The sequence below is a fragment of the Mandrillus leucophaeus genome, unplaced genomic scaffold (genome assembly GCF_000951045.1).
Source record: "Mandrillus leucophaeus isolate KB7577 unplaced genomic scaffold, Mleu.le_1.0 Scaffold15, whole genome shotgun sequence".
NCBI lineage: Eukaryota > Metazoa > Chordata > Mammalia > Primates > Cercopithecidae > Mandrillus > Mandrillus leucophaeus.
Genome location: NW_012101476.1, coordinates 3022649 through 3041897, shown reverse-complemented (window position 1 = coordinate 3041897; position 19249 = coordinate 3022649). Strand labels below are relative to the sequence as shown.

At 41.3% G+C, this 19249-nt stretch overlaps 1 protein-coding gene across 1 annotated transcript in view; it reads left to right on the top strand.

Moving 5' to 3' along the window:
• Positions 1-19249, top strand: part of CDC123 (cell division cycle 123) — a 70465-nt gene that overhangs the window by 17330 nt on the left and 33886 nt on the right. The window contains exons 3-6 of the mRNA XM_011974894.1: positions 7018-7075; positions 7341-7373; positions 12855-12950; positions 13834-13940. Coding sequence (XP_011830284.1) covers positions 7018-7075; positions 7341-7373; positions 12855-12950; positions 13834-13940 — 294 coding nt within the window. The remainder of the gene's footprint in view (positions 1-7017; positions 7076-7340; positions 7374-12854; positions 12951-13833; positions 13941-19249) is intronic.

Sequence of the window (19249 nt, the reverse complement as noted above, 5' to 3'; positions counted from 1 at the left end):
AAGGTTGGGGGTAGGGTCACAGATTAACAGCATCTCAAATACAGAACAAAATGGAGTCTCTTATGTCTACTTCTTTCTATATAGACACAGTAACAGGCTGATCTCTTTCTTTTCCCCACAATCTCAAAAAAAAAAAAGGAAAAAAAAAAAAGTAGGTCTTACTCATTCTTTCTACCTTTTTTGGTACCCATTAACCCCCACCTCCTCACAGTCCCCTACTACCCTTCACAGCCTCTGCTAACCATCCTTCTACTCTCTGTGTTCATGAGTTCAATTAGTTTTTAGATCCCACAGATAAGTGAAAATGTGATATTTGTCTTCCTGTGCCTGGCTGACTTCACTTAACATAATGATCTCCGGTTTCATCATGTTATTGCAGACAACTGGATCTCATTCTTTTTTATGACTGAGTTCTACTCCATTGTGTATACGTACCACATTTTCTTTATCCGTTCATGTGTTGGTGAACACTTAGGTGGCTTCCAAATCTTAGCTATTGTAAACAGTGCTGCAACAAACATAGGAGTTTATGTTTAGACTTGGGTCCCATCCCTTAGATAATCTCATAGATATGCAAATACTGCAAAATCCAAAACAATTTGACCCTAAGCATTTTGGATATAGGATCCTCAACCGGTAGATGCCAATTATAAAATACATTAGGCAGATTTATATTTTGATTCTTCACAATTCTGTGAAGTAGTTGCTATTTTCCCAATTTTATAGATGGCATATTGATGCAAAGTTCTTGGCTGACAGTGGTAGAACTGAGATATTTAAACTATGCTTGCCTGCCTCCAGAGCCATTGCTCTGGTGTGCCAGCTCTGTGTAAGATGTAGGATAGAAAATATAGCATCCTAAATATTAGCACTATACTTTATCCATTTAGTTCTCTGAATGCAGAGGGTTACCTTAGAAAGCCAAGTCTAATAAACTTGCACTTTTTTTTTTTTTGAGACAGAGTCTCGCTGTGTCACCCAGGCTGGAGTGCAGTGGCGCAATCTTGGCTTACTGCGACCTCTGCCTACCGGGTTCAAACAATTCCCTTGCCTCAGCCTCCCAAGTAGCTGGGACTACAAGTGCCCACCACCATGCCCAGCTAATTTTTTTTGTATTTTTAGTAGAGATGGGGTTTCACCATGTTGGCCACTCTAGTGTTGAACTCCTGACCTCGTGATCTGCCCGCCTTGGCCTCCCAAAGTGCTGGGATTACAGGTGTGAGCCACCATGCCCAGCCAAACTTGCATATTTTCATACATTGCCACCTTTTACAGTGAATAAAATTTGTCATACTTTACAGTAGGCACTGCAATAAGTTCTGAAGAACTATATGAATACATTGATAAGAAGTATGTTTTTCAAAATGTATGTTGTTATACTAACAAAAATGATAAGTGATTTTTAGAGTGGTAGAATACATTTTAATATTTCATCTTATATTGTAAGATTAGTTAAGCCATGTTGAAGATAATGCTGCATTTAAAAATGTTATGTGGCATTTGAAAGGAGATGGAAGAGGGAAAGGCTGGCCCCTTGGGCATGGACTCACACGCTGACAGTGTGTTAGCATTTCCACTATAGAACAGTTCTTAGCTTTGACTGGTTCTTAGCTTTGTGAATCTGGAAAAGCACGAATTACCAAGAGTTGATTAAAACTTGGGGAAGGCCGAGTGCGGTGGCTCACACCTGTAATGCCAGCACTTGGGGAGGCCGAGGCTGTTAGATTACCTGAAGTCAGGAGTTTGAGACCAGCCTGACCAACATGGCAAAACCCCGTCTCTAGTAAAAATACAAAAAATATCCGGGCATGAGGCTGGGCGCGGTGTCTTATGCCTGTAATCCCAGCACTTTGGGAGGCCAAGGCAGGCAGATTACAAGGTCAAGAGATTGAGACCATCCTGGCTAACGTGGTGAAACCCCATCTCTACTAAAAATACAAAAAAATTAGCTGGGCGTGGTGGTGCACACCTGTAGTCCCAGCCACTCAGGAGGCTGAGGCTGGCGAACCACTTGAATCTGGGAGGTGGAAGTTGGAGTGAGCTGAGATCGTGCTACTGTGCTCCAGCCTGGGCAACAGAGCGAGACTCTGTCTCAAAACAAACAAACGAACAAACAAAATTGGGGAACTGACACACGTTAACCAAAGTCACAGCAGACTGATTGATAAGCCAGATTATTAATTTCTGGATCTGCAGAGGAGGATATGGTGTGCCTTTCCAGTGATTACTACTATTCTGAAAAACACTCAGCGCACAGTGCACCCTCAGCAGATGTGAATGGAATTACTCCCTGTAGCTTCATATTTCTTAATATACTCACACTCATGTTTCTTAATGTTATCTCCATCTTTAATGTTATTTCTTGACTTTCCGTTATGATGTTTGTAGGTTTTAAGATTTAGCTCTGTTATAGCCTTTTTATCTTTTTTGAGTCAAAGTCTCACTCTGTTGCCCAGGCTGGAGTGCAGTGGTGTGATCTGGACTCACTGCAACCTCTTCCTTCTGGGTTCAAGCAATCCTCCCATGTTATCCTCCTGAGTAGCTGGGACTACAAGCATGTGCCACCATGCCCGGCTAATTTTACTTTTTTGTAGAGAGAGGGTTTCGCCATGTTGCCCTGGCTGGTCTTGAACTCGTGGGCTCAAGGAATACACCCACTTGGCTTCCCAAAGTTCTGGGATTACAGGTGTGAGCCACCATGCCTGGCCTCTTTATCTTCCTTACAATTTTTGGTTAAATCAGTAGTCGATGTTTACAATATCGTGTCATTACCATTGACTACAGAGCCACATTGTGTACTATGATTTTCTTTTTTGAAATAACTTTGTTTTCCCTGGAACCAATAATCATGTTTTTAAAATGTGCTTTATATTTTGTGTCTATCACTAATATCTTACAAATGTTGCAATAGACAGTTCATAGGTCTTTTAGCTATTTTTCTAAACCTTCAAGTACAGTTCCAAACCTAGCAGTTGCGTTTTTCTTTTCCTGGAGATCTCATTTTAGCGATCTTCCATTTTCCTGTTCCCGTTGGAGCTGGCAGTTCTGCAGGTCTGGTGTACGGTTGTCAACTTGGGACTTTTCTTCTGTGCTAAATTTTCTGTGCCTTGGATTCCACATTATTGTTCTCTTGGTTTATTCAGTTTGCTTTATTGGAACACATGCTCCAGAATGCATAGGAGGAAAAGCTTTTGGGTCTTTGCATGTCTGAAAAAATTTTTATTTTTCTCTTAGACCTGATGGGGAATAGTTTTTTATCTTCATGTGGCAGAAAATTGCCCTCTGGTTTCCAAGACACAGCCCACTGTATTTTTTGTTTGTTTGTTTTTTGAGACAGAGTTTCTCTCTTGGAGTTGAGTTGCACCATCTTGGCTCACTACAACCTCCGCCTCCCAGGTTCAAGCAATTCTCCTGCCTCAACCTCCGAAGTAGCTGGGATTACAGGTGCCCGCCACCATGCCCGGCTAATTTTTGTGTTTTTAGTAAAGATGGGGTTTCTCCATGTTGACCCGGCTGGTCCTGAACTCCTGACCTCAAGTGTTCCACTCACCTCAGCCTCCCAAAGTCCTGGGATTACAGGCGTGAGCCACCACGCCCAGCCCAGAATGACTCTTGAAGCCAGTCTGAATTAGAGGAATGGGAAAATAAATGCCATTTCTAGATGGGAAGAGTGGCAAAGTCACTCTGCCAAAGGGCATGTCTAAAGAGATTGGAAGCGTGGCTGGGCGCGATGGCTCTCGCCTGTAATCCCAGCACTTTGGGAGGCTGAGGCAGGCAGATCATAAGGTCAGGAGATCAAGACCATCCTGGCTAACATGGTGAAACCCCGTCTTTACTAAAAATACAAAAAATTAGCCGGGCGTGGTGGCCGGCGCCTGTAGTCCCAGCTGCTTGGGAGGCTGAGGCAGGAGAATGGTGTGAACCCAGGAGGCAGAGCTTGCAGTGAGCTGAGATCCGGCCACTGCACTCCAGCCTGGGCGACAGAGGGAGACTCCATCTCAAAAAAAAAAAAAAAAAAGATTGGAAGCATTAATGTGTCCATTTTTGCCCATTTAAGGTATTTTTTTTCCTCCATTTATTGTGTTAAGTACATGGTGAGCCCTTTCATTCTAAAGACTTAAATTTTCCTGTTTTGGGCTATTAAAAAAGAATCTTTGATAATTTCCTCTAATTTCTTGCTCCTCTTTCTGAACCTCCTGTTGTTTTGGTGTTTGGTCTTTTGGCTTAATTCTCTGAATTTTGTTATTTCTTCTCTATTTTCTCTTTCCTTGTCTTTTTTGTTCTAATTCTAAGTAATTATTTTTCCATTCTGTTGAATTTTAAAATTTCAACTGTCATGTTTTCAGTGTCTACAAGTTCCTCTGTTCCTTTTTTATAGCCTCCTCTTCTCCCTTAATGGATGTGACATCTTTTATATTCGAGGGTATTAATGATTTTTAAAAATATCTTTCATCTGGTCCCTTTATTGTCTTTTTTTTCTTCCATGCCCCTTTTTTCTCTCCTTTTTGAAAACACTTTTCATCTTGGAGTTTTTCTTCTGTTTTCTAATCATTGTAGGCCTTCATTCGTATTTAGGAGTGAGGAGGACACACACAGACAGACCTTTGCAGACTTTGTGTACCTGGATGGAGCTTGATGCCTGAGGGTGCCAGCAGGCAGCAAGCATTGAGGGAAGATTCCCAGATAATGGTGTGTCCTCTGGGGTTTCTCAGTTTCTGCCCGGAAGAATCCTTTTAATCTGTCTGTGTTGTGGGAGCAGGGTGGGAGGAAGGGGACTAGGGGTCGCAGTGTTCAATTTGACTTTCGCGTAACTTCTTACCATAGTCCAGTCCAGCATTTCACCCCCGTATTCGTCTGGGCCGTTGTGTACCTGAACCCTCTTGTTCATTTTTTCCAGAAAATAAATCTGCTTACCAAAGGGGCTAAGGAGGATTCGTTGCTAGGGTGTGCAGGGCAAGGAGAGGGATATTGTCTCACTGCTCTCTGGATGGACTTCAGAGCTTCAGTTCCATGTTCCATGATAACTCTAAGTTCTAACCTGTTGCTCCTTGACTTATCCCTCCCCTTGACTTTCTGTTTTCCAAACTGTTGTTGCCATCTTTCTTCTATGGTTGATTCCTTTTCACTTAGCATTGTCCTTGGGATCTTTCCTCTCACTTTAGTAGAGTTTCCAGAGGGAACATAGAGATAAAAGCACATGTTTAACCAGAATCTTCCCCTTCCTTTTCCTTCTTTAGTTTTTGCATAACTGCTATGTTGGTTCTTATGATTATTTTTCTCAATGATATGAGTTCTTCCCAGGCTAGTTATTTGTACTTGTGTGTTGAAGAGGGGCCAGGGTGGTGTTCTGAGTCTTCCTTCTGAGTTCTTTCAGCCTCCGATTCCCTCTAGGCAATGAAGATGAGCTGCTGGGTGGCCCTTTTCAGCCCTTGTGTTGCAGGTGATCAGCGACTATCTGGGGCTAGTGATGTGGGTAGTAAGAAGAATTTACCATGATAGTTGGATACAGAGAAAGGCAAATTTATTAGAGAAAGTATGAAAATATGTTGCAAGGGTGCAATGGGCAGGTCAGCAAGAAAGGAGCTGACTGTGGGGAGACAAAGGCTTGCTGGGGATTTTTATAAGATGATATTTGTGTTGTGCCCTGAAGAAGGCTTTGTGCAGTATTGCAGTGAGCTCACTTGCCTTTTTCTATCCTTTGAGGGTCCAGTGGTAGCTGGGCATGGAAAGATAGTGAGTTATCTGTGCAGGAGGAGTGTGTGTCCTGGACCATGAAGAAAGGCAGACTTAGAGCTTATCTGCCTTGTCTTTTTGCTTTCCCCTGCTCCCGCCAGTCCAACTCCTTTCCCCTAATTAGGACTCCACACCTTGCTTTGCTTCTGTCTTCTTCAAAGACAGTGTGCCTGTTTATTTTCCCCTCTCTTACCCTTTGCTGTGGTTCAGTCTAGATCCAGAATTAATTCCTGACACCAGCCCGCACACCATGTTTTCATTGTGCAAAGAAAAGATTCTTGGTTTTGCCCCCAGAGTAGTTCCATCATCTGTGTAGACAGCTCTTCAGACATTCGCTTCTGGTGTCTTTCCTTATCCTATTCAATCTTCCCTTTCTTGACAGAACTTTCTCACACACTGAGTTTCAGAGTCTAGATGATTCTCAGTATTATCAGAGATGGAGTTTTTTTCTCTTGCCCTTGTTTTTAATGATACCTGAGAACAGGACAGAAGGGTTTTATTCTGTCAGCTCTTCGTGCAAGTGTACTCTCATTTATTTCTTTCTTCTTTTTCTGAGACAGGGTCTCGTTGTCTTGCCCAGGCTATAGTGCAGTGGTGCGATCATAGGTCACTGCAGCCTCAAACTCCTGCGCTCAAGGGATCCTTTTGCGTCAGTGTCCTGTATAGCTGTGACCACAAGTGTTCTCTACACCTGGCTAATTTTTAATTTTTTGTAAAGACAGAGTCTCTGTGTTACCCAGGCTGGTCTCAAACTCCTGGGCTTAAGCAGTCGTCCCATCTCAGCCTCTCAAAGTGCTGGAATTATAGGTGTGAGCCACCATGACTGGCCTTATTCTCCAATTTTAAGGCTTTCAGTTTTATTTATTTATTTGTTTGTTTATTTATTTATGTATTTTTGAGACAGTGTTTTATGTTGTCACCCAGGCTGGAGTGCAGTGGCATGATCTTAACTCACTGCAGCCTTGACCTCCCATGTTCAAGTGATCGATCCTCCCACCTCAGCCCCCAGATAGCTGGAACTATAGGTACATGCCACCTCGCCCAGCTAATTTCTGTATTTTTTGTAGAGACAGGGTTTTGCCATGTTGCCCAAGCTGATCTCTACCTCCTGAGCTCAAGCGATCCACTTGCCTCAGCCTCCCAAAGTGCTGGGATTATAGGTGTGAGCCACCACACCTAGCCTAATTTTAAGGTTATTTTAAAACATATACTCAGTACCCCTAAATTAGGACCACACAGGACCCAAGTCCTTTTCTTTCTTGATGTTTGTTTGTGTTTTTTTAGGGACGATCCACCAACACATTCTCAGCCAGACAGTGATGATGAAGCAGAAGAAATACAGGTTGGTACCAAATAAAATAATCTGCTCTGTAGACTGTTGTAGTTTAAATGATCTCTGAGATGGTTCTGACTTTTAGATCTTATCTTACATCTGATAAAATGAGAAATTACATGAGAATCTTACTTTGACATATATTTTCACATATACTCTGTGTTCAGGAAAAGATGTCTCCATTTGATTTATAATTTTTAGATGGAGCACTGCTGTTTGAAGCCCAGTGCAGTATTTAAATGTAATGTTTTGTTTTTTCCTCTTTTTCATGCAGTGGTCTGATGATGAGAACACAGCCACGCTTACGGTAAGAGCACAGCAGACTCAGCGTGGGGACAGCCTCACACTGTCACACAAGGGTTAGCGCCAGGGTTTAAGTGCGTACCTCTCTAAATTCTTAGTTAGTTGCCATTTCATATATTATTTTTCCTGTGGGCTGTCGTTTTTATTTTGAAAAATGACTTGAAGCCTCATTTAGCAGGCAAACATGATTTGCCCTTTTCCCCTTTAATTGCAAAGGAAATATTTCGAGTGCATATTTGATGCCTTGACTTATTTCTGTTAAGCTCTGATGCTCTGCAAGAAGGAATTACACCGAACGTTAAACTCTGAGATTCCTATATCTCTGAAACATAAATTAAAGTGAAAATCTGTATTTCCTTATTCAAGTGTATTTATTTATATTTAGTTAGTTATTTTGTTTGTTTATTTTTGAGACAGAGTCTTGCTCTGTTGCCCAGGCTGGAATGCAGTGGTGTGATCTTCGCTCACTGCAACCTCCACCTCCCAGGTTCAAGTTATTCTCCTGCCTCAGCCTCCTGAGTACCTAGGATTACGGGTACCTGACACCAAGCCTGGCTAATTTTTGTATTTTTAGTAGTGACAGGGATTCACCATGTTAGCCAGGGTGAACTCGAACTCCTGACCTCAGGTGATAGGCCCGCCTTGGCCTCCCAAAGTGCTGGGATTACAGCTCTGAGCCACAGTGCCTGGCCTCAAGTATATTTAAATGGCGTAAAAATTATTGTTTCTTTCAAGCGAGAGTAGAGAGGTATGTGACTTTTACCAGTGTTTTACATAAAAATGTAGAGGTTATCAAGCATATCACAGTGTTTTAGGATAAGAGTGCCGTTGTGAAAGTTAACCTGAAATTTTTTAAATGAAGATATTTTTAAAGGAGTGGGTGAAGCAGATGTTCTGTTTCTAAAAATAGGTGAACGAAACTCCTCATACCTTGAGTTAAAAGGGAAAGATTTTTAGTGAAACTCCTTACAAGTAAATGTAAAGGCAGAAATATAGAAAACCAGCTTTGTGGGAGAGTTTGTTCTAATCTAGCTCTAAATAAGAAGATACTTGTTTATTTTAATGAGAGATATGATTGCCGGGGTAGAAGAAAAAAAAAGAAGTGGAGCTGCTCAAAACTGACATGTTTCTTTAGGTGTAAAAAGGGAAGCCTGCCAGCAGATGCCTAAGTGGAAAGTTCGCATGTTTCATTTACTCCAGATGCCATTCAGATCACTCTCATTTTATGAAAATTCCATTCCGTGTCATGTAAATGTTACTTATCTGCCATACTCAGGCACTAAACTGGATTCTGTGAGAAGAACACAGATGAATATGATTTGATTCTCACCATTAGGGAGTTTGTAAACCAGGGGGAAGGTGACACAGGCAGGGGGAGATGACAGTGCTGTCAGATCAGAGAGAGTAGTTACAGCTGAGGACACCAGAATGCCTGACAGGACAAGTGGTATCTGACCGGATCTTAATAGTGGTGGGGAGTATCAGTATCAACTCGTTTTTAAATATGTGTAGATGGGCCTGGCGCAGTGGCTGACGACACCTGTAATCCCAGCACTTTGAGAGACCAAGGTGGGTGGATCACTTGAGGTCAAGAGTGACCTCACATCTGACCAACATGGTGAAACCCCATCTCTACTAAAAATACAAAAAGCTAGCCAGGCATGGTGGCAGTCACCTGTAATCCCAGCTACTCAGGAGGCTGAGGCGGGAGAATTGCTTGAGCCCAGAAGGTGGAGGTTGCAGTGAGCCAAGATTGCGCCACTGCATTCCAGCCTGGGTGACAGAGAGAGACTTTGTCTCAAAAAAATAAAATAAAATAAATATGTATAGATGATAGATACAGCAATTAATATAAAGGGGGGTGTGTGTGTGTGTGTGTGTGTGTGTGTGTATGTGTGTATTTACCAAACTGTGTTCACTAAGAAGTTTTAGAATCATTGACATATAACATTCCTGGTAGCAGTGAGCACACCTGATGCCTTGATCTTGGTTTCTAAATACCAATCTCCACTAAACAAAATTGAAGCTTCTTGGAGATATTCCAGACTTGGGTTGGGAAAGTAAAAATGAGCCTGCAACAGCCTGTGCCAGGAACTATGGAAGTGCTGAAACAATGATGGGACATGACAAAAAGATGCCAGAAGCCAGCTTTGGGCTCTTGTGTCTAAAAATATGAGCATCATAACAAATACAGTTTGAGCATTCCTAATCCCCAACTTCAAAATCGAAAATGCTCCAAAATCCAAAACTTTTTTAAAAGACTGGGTGGTCTCACTGTGTTACCCAGACTGCACTCAAACTTCTGGGCTCATGTGATCCTTCTGCTTCAGCTTCCTGAGTAGCAGGTACTGCAGGTATGTGCCACCATGCCTAGCTCCCAAAACTTCACGAGCACTGACATGACACCACAAGTGGAAAATTCTACACCTGACCTCATGTGACAGGGACAGCCACAATGTATGTGCATAACCCAGCTCATTCAGCCTCCCCAAGGGAAAATGAAATTACCTTCAGGCCATGTACATAAGGTGTATATGAAACGTAATGACTTTTGTGTTTAGATTTGGGTCCCATCCCCATTATGTATATGCAAATATTCTGAAATCCAAAACACTTCTGGTCTTACCCATTTTGGATGAGGGATACTCCATGTGTAGTAATAGGAATAGATTATGACCTATTGACTAAAATAAGAATTGCTGATCCCATAGTGACATACATAAGTGATTAAATAAGTGGGGAAAAAAGGAAGCTTGTTTTTATGGTAGTAAAGGCACTAACTAATACATGTAGAAGGAATGATGGAATTAGGAATTACTATTTGGCAACCATGGTAATAATATTTGATTGAATAGATGCTAAAACTAGTGGGTGAATATACAGTGAGAAAGAAGATATTTCCATCTTCTCAAAGTATCTTCACCCAAATTACTTACTATTTGCGCAAAGGAAAAATAGTAATGTTACCATGGAAAGACCTGGCAGCCAAGTGATCAGTATTAACCTCGACAGTGACGGAACAGACCTGTCATGCATGCCTCCCGATACGATGCATGGGAAGGACACCACCTGTCACAGCTGCACAGCCTGAGTCTACTTGGGAGGAGACATCCAACAGACTCAACTTTTAGAAATTGTATAGAGTAGTTGCCCTGAACTTTTCAAAAACATCAAGGTCATAAATGGTAAGAACAACAGAGAGAGGAACTGCCACAGATTTAAGAAGATTATAGAGACCTGACAACTAGATTTAGTCCATGATTCTAGCTAGACTGGATGCCTGGACCAGAAAAAAAGTTTTAATTTTTTTTTTTTTTCTGTAAAAGATGTTATTAGAACACTTGGCAAATTTTGAATAAGATCTCTATTGTGTCAGTGTTAGTTCCCAGATTTTGATAGATAATTTATAGAAAATGGCAAAAATCATGACTCATATAAAACTCTTTAATGCATGTTGAAGACGTTAGTTAACGCATAAGGGAACCAGACGTTAGAACTGGTTCAAAAGAGAATCCAAAGAAAAGTTATATTTGTAGATCAGGAATATTGAAATAGGTATGTAAATGAGGCAAAACTGGTTTTGCCTCCCTGCAGTATGGGAGAAAAGACAATTGGACCTCTTCCAGATGAGATAGAAATTACATGTCCATAAGAATTAGTTCATGTCACTATCACTTACCTAGAATTTGCCAGGTTGTAAAGTAGCTCACAGACCTGGCTAAAAACAGATAACCTAGAAGATTGTGCTGTATATAAACAGTGCATAGGCTTCCACTTCAGACTGCATAAACTTTCTATAATTTAAATTTGTTTTAGGATTCTTATGGCAGGTTATCCTAAAGTTGAGTAATTTTGAGGATTTGAGGGAACTGATCACATCTTTTAAAAGGCATGCACATAAAGTAATCCTTAGATGTCAAGTTTTATGGGATAGGAAAATGAAATTGCTCTATCTGTGAAGGTTGAATCCTTTCGTGTTGTAAAGTTTGTGCAGCAATGCCATTCGTAGGAAATACTGCTAGTGCCCATCTCACAGGAGTGGGGTTTATGGCTAGAGCGGTAGGGGAGCCAAGTCAGCTGCTTCAGGCAATTATAAGGAAATGGCCTCCCATAAATCATAATTGCTTTGTGTGGGGAGAGATGAATGGAAAATCAAGGACTCAGTGCTGCTGTTCATTCTGAAACCCTCTAAATTACTCTGGTTTCATTTCATGTGTCTAAGCTGAAGTCGTCTAGTGGAAAATAGATAGAGGGGCAGCCGATCAAGTAATTAAAAGATACTGTTATTAACCAGTCTAGAGGTCAGATTTATCTGTAGCAGAAAGAAAGGCAGCCTAATTGGGCCTTAAGCTCTCATTTTTCTTCCCTAACCTTTTGCTCAAAGCTGTTTCTTGGTTTGGGGGATATATGACCATGTTTTAAAACGCATTTCTTTGGTCTTTTCTCAGACTCTTGTCACAGTTTTTTCTCTCACATAGCTGGGTTAGATCTTGGGGATCCACATAACTATTTGATGTAATCTTGAATGTGTAGTTTAGTTAAGTCAGGATGTAGTCTGTCTTTTTTTTTTTTCCTATGGAAGAAGTTGGTTACTGGATTTTTTTCAGAACTTATAGTTGCCCTATAGGGGGCAGCAATCCTCTTTACAGGATATAATGAAAATTAATGACTGCGTGGAGAATCTGTTAATGTTTTTGTTTTCTTATGTCTTTTGAGGGCCCCACTTCCCCCTCTCTTACTTACCTTTTTTCTTGCTTATGTCCACAAGCTCCTGTGATCGTGACACGACATAATGACATCAGGCTTAAGTTCCTGTTTAGCAGCAGTATTTCTATTCACTTCTGAGTTGAAACAAACATACAGAATGTTTTGGTCACTTGCTTATAGAAAATATGCATTTTTAAAATCATCCAAAAAGGAAAGAACGTTTTAACTTGACCGAGGTTCAGATTTTGAGTTTTGTTTTAAAACGTGTCTGGAAATAGCAGTGTTTAAATAGTTTGCCACGTCGTTTATTTTTCATTGTCTCTGTGGCTTTGGGGGATGCTGTATGTCTAGGACTCTCCCTACAAGTGGAAGGGCTTCGAGCTCTTCAAGCAGGGATGTTATTTCTGACAACTGGAGTATTGGTACAGGTGATATTCCACCTGTCTCTTTTCTCTTGATGAATACTCGTTTTACGTCGGTGTACAGAGAACCATTCATTCCTTCCTCACATCCTCAGAAGCCTAGTGATTGTCATTTCAGCTTTGCAGGCTTTGATTGTCTGGAAAATGCCATTTAAGCAGCTGATTATTTTATTTCTCTTTTTGGTAAATGTACTTGATCACTGATTTTATTTCGCTGAGTTCAGAAATTCTGATAGTAATTTGTATTCTAAATTCTGTTTTTAACACCCTCAGCTATAACCTTGAGATTTTGATCTTGTTTTCCATAGATACTGTGATGATACTGACGTACCCAATGGTTTCTTCTCTCTCTGTAGGCACCAGAATTTCCTGAGTTTGCCACTCAAGTCCAGGAAGCTATCAATTCCCTCGGGGGCAGTGTCTTTCCTAAGCTTAACTGGAGTGCCCCAAGGGTAGGAACACATAAGTAATTCTCTTACTGTTTGAATGTTCTTTGTTTTGCTATTTATTTCATTTCATATCCCTACAGAGGGTCTAATTATATTCCTAATTCTAGGAAAAATACCGTGGAATTTATTATTAATTTCCCTCTACTATTTTACCTTCCGGATTTTGCTATACACTTTCCTGGGGCTGTGAAATACCATGTGTTCTCCCAAAAGGTAGTTTCCACCTCCTGTGTTGCTGATTGTTTTAGAATTCTGAGGAAATTCATACTCTGCCCTTTTCAGAAACGTGCCAAAAAATTTTTAGCTATGTTCCACTGAGCTTTGTGCCTACTTTGCGTTTGCCTTCCCGCCTTTTGTTCTTATGTATGAGACATTTACCGTTTAAAGTTGTAGTGGTTCAGAATAGCTCACCTCCTTCTCTTTCAGATTTGATAGATGTTGGTGTAACAGCTCCAGCCGCCAAAGTTCAGGTGTTTGGCTGCCACTCCCCAGAAACGGGAAGGGTGGGGATTGATCTCTTTTCTTGGAGAGTAACTGGTCAAGCTATTTCTTTACCACCTTAATCTTGTAGCCAAAATGTCAATGTTTCTGACACTTCATTTACCTCTCTTCTATTATCAGTAAGAAAAACATGGGGAAGTACTTAGGCCTGGGCTGAAATGTGAGGACCCTGGCATCTCAGTGCTCGTAACCAAGTGTCTGAAATGCAATGGTGGTGGTCTTTGCTGTTAAGCATAATTTAACATTTGACAGTGCTGCTAACATTTACTTGACTTTCTTCTTTAAACCCTTGAGGTGATATGCATTATTGATTTTGTTATAGGCCTGAGCATTCGTAGCAGCCAACATGGAATATGGACTAAATAGCATGTGCTTCATTCTTTAGGATGCGTATTGGATAGCAATGAATAGTTCTCTGAAATGTAAAACCCTCAGCGACATCTTTCTACTTTTCAAGAGTTCTGATTTCATCACTCGTGACTTCACTCAGCCGTAAGTATCTCTTATTCTCTCATGTCAACAGTTTCAGTATTTGTCCAAATTTTTCCGTAGATGAAATTCCATTACTTGTAGTACTATTATAAATCACAGCTCCATGTAACAAAGCTATTTCATATTGCCAAAATGACCTGTTAAAGCAAATCTTTCTTCTCCCTTTATAGAAAATAGTATATAATAAATATCTGAAAATATTAAGGACTTTCTGTATCTCTGCTTATTAATCATTTCAGTAATTTTTTTCCTGTTATAAAACTGATAAATGTTTATCATAGAAAAGCAAAATTACGGATTACAGCTAAATAAAAACAGGAAATATAAAAGCACTCATGACCCGGAGTGGTGGCTCACACCTGTAATTCCAGCACTTTGGGAAGGAAAGACAGGTGGATCACCTGAGGTCAGGAGTTCAAGACCAGCCTGGTCAACATAGTGAATCCCCGTCTCTACTAAAAATACAAAAAAGTAGCTGGGCATGGTGGTGTGTGCCTATAGTCCCACCTACTCGGGAGGCCAAGGCAGGAGAATTGCTTGAACCTGGGAGGCGGAGGTTGCAGTGAGCCGAGATCGCATGCCACTGCACTGTAGCCTGGGTAGCAGAGCGAGACTCCATCTCAAAACAAACAGAAACAAAAAAGCACTCATGATCTTGACACAATTAGTTCTTATACTTCTAGAATTCTGTCTATAAATAAATATAAATATCTCTCTCTCTACCTATATACAGAGTTTTTAATGGGATCCTATAGTTTGTATTTCTTTTTTTTTTTTGAGACGGGGGTCTCACTCTATCGCCCAGGCTGGAGTGCAGTGGCGTGATCTCAGCTCACTGCACCCTCTGCCTCCTGGGTTCAAGCGATTTTCCTGCCTCAGCCTCCCGAATAGCTGGGACTACAGGTGTGCACCACCACACCTGGCTAATTTAGTATATTTTTAGTAGAGACAGGGTTTCACCATATTGGCCAGGGTGATCTCGAACTCCTGACCTCGTGCCACCTCGACCTCCCAACGTGTTAGGATTACAGGTGTGAGCCACCACGCCCAGTCTATAGTTTATATTTCTTAGTAGGCTGCTTTTGCACTTACAGTGTGACGTCATTGCATGTCTGAATTCATCATTATTTTCCATTCCCTTAATGCTGCGCCTCTGGAGAGCTGTAGCATAACATATTTGACCCACCCGCTGTTCTTCCAGAGCGGCAGTGAATATCCTTAAGCTAACTCTTGGTGCACTCTCCTAATTTTTTCCTTAGGATAAGTTTCTAGAAGTGGAATTGCTTTGTTTCTTTCCTTTGCCTGTCACTCCATAGCTAAAGAATTTGACAGTGCAGTCAGCGTTGTAGGCGGACGGAATACTTGCCCTGCTGAGCCGCAGGTGCTCTCTTTATGCTGCTTCTGTTGTCTTCAAATAGCAGCTATTTTTCTAGGTTTCTCTTGCTGTCACATCTTAAACAGACCAGTTATCTCAGTTAAACTCATCTTTAAACTGACCTTTGAAGCATATCAGAGAACCTAGAAGCAGCAGCATGAGGGTGAAAATCTTGTATAAGCATGCCACTTCCGCCCTGTCCAGTTGAGTTTGTCCTGCCAGTTCATTCCATTTCAGACTCAAATCCTTTTTTGGAAGTAGATCCTGGCGTGATCACTACATGACGGTCATGCATCAACTCTGGCGTCTGAGCTGTGCAGCTTGGACATACGGTTTTAGTATTATTATATTGATTAAAGAAAAGGAAGTTAAGTAACCATCAATGAGTGTGGTTGTATTACATTGTATTACATGTTTACTGTATAGGATTTTACCTGTATTGGTAGTTCTAGTTTTATAGAAAAAAAGTGTGTGTGTGTGCGCGTCTGTGTCTGTGTGTGTGTGTTTAATAGAGATGGGGTCTCACTATGTTGCCCAAGCTGGGTCTCAGACTCCTGGGCTCAAGTGATCCTTCTACGCCTGACCAAGTGTTGGTTTGACCATCAGTTGTCAGCCCTCTGGTTGTGTTGGCACAGGTGTTGGTAGCCTGTTTTAGTAACCAGTAGTATTTTCATTCTAGTAGCTACCCTCTGAAAAGTAGAACAAAGTTGTGCCTCTTTTTTCCGTTGGAAAGCTTTTTGACATCTAATGCTTTAAGACGTCTTAAAATATGTTACACTGAAAATACTGTCTACTTGATAATTCAGCTGGTAAGAATTTTTATTTTGAAATGGAGTCTCACTCTGTCACCCAGGCTGGAGTGCAGTGGTGCGATCTTGGCTCACTGCAACCTCTGCCTCCAGGGTTCAAGCAATTCTCCTGCCTCGGCCTCCCGAGTAGCTGGGATTACAGGGGCATGGCTACCATGCCCGGCTAATTTTTTTTGTATTTTAGTAGAGACGGGGTTTCACCGCATTAGCCAGGATGGTCTCATCTCCTCACCTCATGATCTGCCCGGCTAGGCCTCCCAAAGTTCTCGAGTTATAGGCGTGAGCCACCGCGCCCAGCCATGCCCAGCTAATTTTTGTATTTTTAGTAGAGAAGGGGTTTCACCATGTTGGTCAGGCTGGTCTTGAACTCCTGGTCTTGTGATGCTGCCTGCCTTGGCCTGCTAAAGTGCTGAGATTACAGGCGTGAGCCACTGCGCCTGGCGCTGATAAGGATTTTTATATGCCTTTAGTGTCAGTTGCATTGAGAGTGGGAAGACACCTTTGCCTTTCCAGAACTAACTGTAAACTGCTTTTAATTCTGAGGCTGATGTTTTTTTAAATCAGCTTTGCGATTTAGTGATCAGCTGCCTCCTCTTAAACTACGTCTTGCTCTTTATCTTCGTTTAACTGATGTTCCAGTGGATGGTATGAATAATAGTCTGTTGTTTTGCATTTTGTACTTTTTGACTTTTGCATGGCAAGGAAGTGAAATCAGCAAGTGAGTCTGAGGCCTTGGATTTAGAGTGTTTACCCACAGAATGCCATCCTTCTGCTATTATAAATAATTGGGAGTTGGCAGGAGCAAACACCAAGCACTGGGCTTTCAGCCTTTTAGCTGGGCACCACTAATGTGTCACTTTGTCTAGAAATAACTGTTGGTAGTTGCTTAACAATTAATAAATTAGTTACATAACAGGAAGTGTTGCCATCACATAAAAATTCCTTGTTGATAGAACTCATTGAAGATGAATGTTTGTCACAAAGGCCTTGAAGAGCTCTTGAAAGATTAAATTAGGAGTATAGTTCCTTAGATTGGACAGGATCATATCAGTGATCTAACCCTTTCCTTCTGTAGGTTAGAAAATTGAGGCCTAAATCTGTTCAGTGATTTGTTCAAGATCCCACAGCTAGTTAATAAAAGCTAAAACCAGAATATAATTTTAATAACACCATTCTAAAAGTTCTTTGTACTTTCACTTAATAAAGTTATAGATTCATTCTTTCCAAAATACTTCCCATTAAAATATTAGATAATAGAAGAAAACATTTAATTTACAATACACAGTTATATATAATATGTATAAAGTTATATAACATAAAAATGAGATTATGTTGTTTTTACTATTTTGAGGCTTGACTTGACAAGAAAACAAATATGTTACAGTCAGAATTGCGAGTTAACAGAAGCCGAAAATAGCTTACACGCGGGATTTAAAAAAAATACATTATTTAAAGAGGAGTCTGGAGATTGGGTATTTTTAGGAATACTCGGTGGCTCACCAAGGTCGCCAGGAACCCATGCTCTTTCAGGCCCTTTCCTTCTGCCATCCTTGACGTAGTGGCTTGGTCTTTGGGTTTCTCACCTAATGGTTAAAAGATTGCTGCTACAGTTCCAAGTATCTGTCACACGAAGACATGACCATATCTCAACCAAAAACAGGAGGGGTATGTATGTTTCCTCTCATTCTTTTCTGTAGGCGAATGAGTAAAGCATTCCTGGAGGCCTCCTGGGAGACTTCCTCTCAGCCCTCATTGGTCACAGTTGCCCAGCCTAATCCAGTAGTTGGCAAAGGGAGCAGAATTGCTGTGATTCGTTTAGATCAAGCTTGTCCAAACTGTAGCAGCCTGGGATGGCTTTGAATGTGCCACAACCCAAATTCAGAAACTTTCGAACATCATGAGATTTTTTTTTGAGATTTTTATTTTTTAAATTTTTATTTATTTTTTAACTCATCAGCTGTCGTTAGTGTATTTTATATGAGGCCCAAGACAATTCTTCTTCCTCTAATGTGGCCCAGGGAAGCTAAAACTTTCGACACCCCTAGTTAGACCAAGGTTCTCGACATGAGATGCATCAGCGTTATCCAGAGAGTTAGATGAAACACAGGTTCCTGGGCCCCAGGGTTTCTGGTCCAGCAGCCCTGGAGGGGGCCTAAGCTGATCATTTCTAACCTGTTTCCAGGCAATGTGGATGCCGCTGGTCCAGGCCCATGCCTTGGCTGCTTAGATTAGTCAGCACATGCATCCCAGGGATTAGAGAGGGAACCAGGAAGCACAAATGCTCCCAGCATCTGAACAATCCAGGTTCCATTGGACAGGCTGAAGATGGGAACCCTGAAGAGTAGACAGCCAGTACTGTCTCCCTGCCTATAATATACTCTAGAACATTAATTACTGCTTTTTTCTTTCCTGTTCTTCAAATGGTTACTGTAGACAAAAAGCTTTAAAAAGTGGAGGTTGACATGACATGTGGCTGGGCGCGGTGGCTCACATCTGTAATCCCAGCATTTTGGGAGGCCAAGGTGGGTGGATCACGAGGTCAGAAGTTCGAGACCAGCCTGGCCAACATGGTGAAACCCCAACTCTACTAAAAATGCAAAAAAAAGAAATATGACACGTATAAATGTGTTGACTGTATTATTTGCCAAGATATAAACATTCTGTGTGATTAAACTTGCTGAGTCACAGGCTACTTTCATTATTTTATTGTGACTTCAGTGGGCTGAGTAGACAAGAAAAAATTTTGATACTCAATTGGCATTTAGAAAAAGGGGCTGAGTGAGTGAAAAAATAAATTTGTTAATTGTTTCTCTGAGGGGCTCATGATGAAGGAGAAATACATTTGACTGGAGGTCAGGGAATTTGATTTGTCTTTTTAAAATTTTTTCAAGATGGAGTCTCCCTCTGTCACCCAGGCTGGATACAATGATGCGATCTGGGCTCACTGCACCCTCCGCCTCCCACAGTCCCAGACTGACACTGACATGCTCATCACTGGATATGCTACATCTGCCCTCTTTTTTTTTCTTTTTTTCTGAGGCAGGGTCTTCCTCTGTCACCCAGGCTGGAGTGCCGTGGCGTGATCTGGGCTCTGCAAGTTCCGCCTCCCAGGTTCACGCCATTCT